We start from the raw sequence: 2523 nt of genomic DNA, 5'->3' as shown, positions 1-2523 counted from the left end.
TTTATTTTATTTTAAAGATTTTATTTATTTGAGAGGGAGTGAGAGAGAGCAAGTGTACAGAGGGAGTGGGGGAGAGAGGAGCTGACTCCCCGCCAAGCAGGGAGCCCGAGATCACAACCCTAGCCGAAGGCAGAAGCCCAAACGACTGAGCCACCCAGGCGCCCCAAGACAATACAATTTTAAAATGTGTAAAAAATTTGAACAGATACTCACCACATAAGAGATAAATGGCAAATAAGCACACAAACAGATAGTCATTAGGGAAACGCAGATTAAAAGCACAGTGAGATACCACTACACACCTATCAGAATAGCCAAAATTAAAATGACTATACCAAGTGTTGGGGAGTATGTGGAGGAAGTGCAATTCTCATACACTACTAGAAGAAATATTACATAGTACAACCACTTTCAGAAAGTTTGGTGGTTTCCTAAAATGTTAAATAAACACCTAGCATATGCTTCTGCCATTCCTCTCTTCGCTAAAATTTAACCAAAAGAAATTAAAGTACGTATGTATACAAAGACATGAACACAAATATTTGTGGCAGCTTTATTTGTATAGCCTCAAATTGGAATCAACCCAAATGTCTGTTAAAAGACAAATGGATAAATAAGCTGTGGGGCATGCCCATATAATGGAATAGTATCCTGCAACAAAAAGGAATGAACCTTCACTGCCCATTCCAGGAGAAAGGTGGCTGCAGAGGGCACCTGCGTTGACCCACCTCTGGGAAGAATCTGACTGCGCCTGGCTGTGCAGTCTCCTAGCAACCGAAAAACAAACCACTGAAGCTGGTGATCGCCCCGGGACCAGAGGTACCATGGTGGACAAGAAGTGGCTGTTAAGTCCTGGGCCACTGGAACCAACCCCTGGGCATGAACACAAGCCCTGGTACAAAGACAGGTTACCTTCCAAGTGTTTCGCAAAGCACAAGAACAAGCTTCTCAAGTTCCCCACCACCCTGGACAGCCGGCGGTGGATATTTGTGAAAGAGGGGCTGGACGACTTCAGGAGGGGATGTCCACCTTGTGAGGATCTGATCACACGTGGCCCTAAGGAAGGCTTTCTTCCCATGATTGCTCACAGAGTTCTCAAACCTGCCCTCACAAAGAATCAGAAAAAGCTGATCCACAAAGCAGACCTGTTCTCCACACTGTCGCCAGCCCAGCTAGCACGGAAGGCATTCGTAGAGGATATCGAAGACCACCTGACCGAGCATCCCTTGGCTCTCTGCCCAAGTCTGGAGAACGATCTACCTCCAGACCTCTTATTAAAGGTGCTGGAAGTGCTCGATCCTGACAAGAAGCTGAAGGACACATGGGCTTATCGTCAGAACACCAAGAAAAGAATGAAGCCCCCCACAAAGCTTAGTGAGAAATGTCCTACCAAAGTCAACCCGGAACTTCCCAAGAAGACTCCTGGGTCACATCCAGACAAGTTACCTCATGAAGAAAGGAGGTCAAGCACAAAGGATTTGCTCAAAAATCCTCCTCTTCATAGAAAAGTACCGACAGGAGTCCAGAAATTCTGCAAATGTGTTGCTACTTTTGGAGACTTGGGCATTGACGAAGAATTCATCATGAAACAGTTTGACATTGGCTATGAATGCAAACCAACCTATGACATGAGCCACACGAAGAAAGGAAACCATGTTCCTTTGGACCTAAAGTACAGAATGGGGCTAGATAAAATGGATAATATAAAATTATCCATATAATGGATATGGAGAATATAAAATTCTCCATATAGTGGGAAAATTGGGAGAGGAAACTCAAGACACCACAGAATCCTTACAAACCCAACTGGGTGAAGATGAGGTATGGAGCATGGTACCTGAAGCCCAAGTTGTGGAAAAAGCTAACAAATGATGAACCTTTGATTGATCCCAAGGTCTTACATGAGGCTCAAGATGGGAGATATGGAAAGAATTTTCCTGAACAGGATATTCTTGAAGATCTTTATGGAACAATTGCTTTTAAAGATTTTATTCTAAGCAAGGGCTATAGGATGCCAGGCTTCCTTGAGAAGTTGTTCACCTGGAAGGGGTGGAAACATGATTCTGTTAGGACTCCTATACACCAAGTAAAAATAAACTCAAATGTAGAAGAAGATGCACATGAAGATGTTTAAACAGTTTTCTACTTACTTGATATCTCTCTCATTTAAACATCAAGTAGAATTCATGATGAGTATCCCACTGTGTATGTGCAACTTTGATTCCACAACATCTGTCAATTTAATACCTAATGCTTATAAACATTCTTCTGTGACCTTCTGCTTGGGCTCATAAATGTTTTATTAGCTATGGAATCAGTATTCATATATATTCTCCTTACAATTTTATAGCATGGTGAAGAGTAGATGAATATATCAATTATTTGTAAAAATAAAACTATAAATAAAAGAATTACTTAAAAATAATCTAGTTATGTCAGCTACAATATGAAAGGAATCTCAAAATAAAAGTGCCACCCCTTCCTCCCCCGGGAGGAGAGGTGCAGGAGCGCACCGCAGGGATC

General features: G+C 42.3%; 1 protein-coding gene across 1 annotated transcript; it reads left to right on the top strand.

Annotated features, from left to right (window-relative positions):
- The first annotated feature begins 796 nt into the window (after positions 1-796).
- LOC113930170 (protein FAM47E-like) lies at positions 797-2189 on the top strand. The gene is given in 2 exon segments (XM_027607289.2): positions 797-1711; positions 1747-2189. Coding segments are annotated over 2 exon segments (1275 nt in total). The 5' UTR covers positions 797-824; the 3' UTR covers positions 2135-2189.
- Positions 2190-2523: the final 334 nt, after the last annotated feature.

The sequence above is a fragment of the Zalophus californianus genome, chromosome X, assembly GCF_009762305.2.
Source record: "Zalophus californianus isolate mZalCal1 chromosome X, mZalCal1.pri.v2, whole genome shotgun sequence".
Taxonomy (NCBI): domain Eukaryota; kingdom Metazoa; phylum Chordata; class Mammalia; order Carnivora; family Otariidae; genus Zalophus; species Zalophus californianus.
This window is presented reverse-complemented; position numbering and strand designations above follow the sequence as displayed.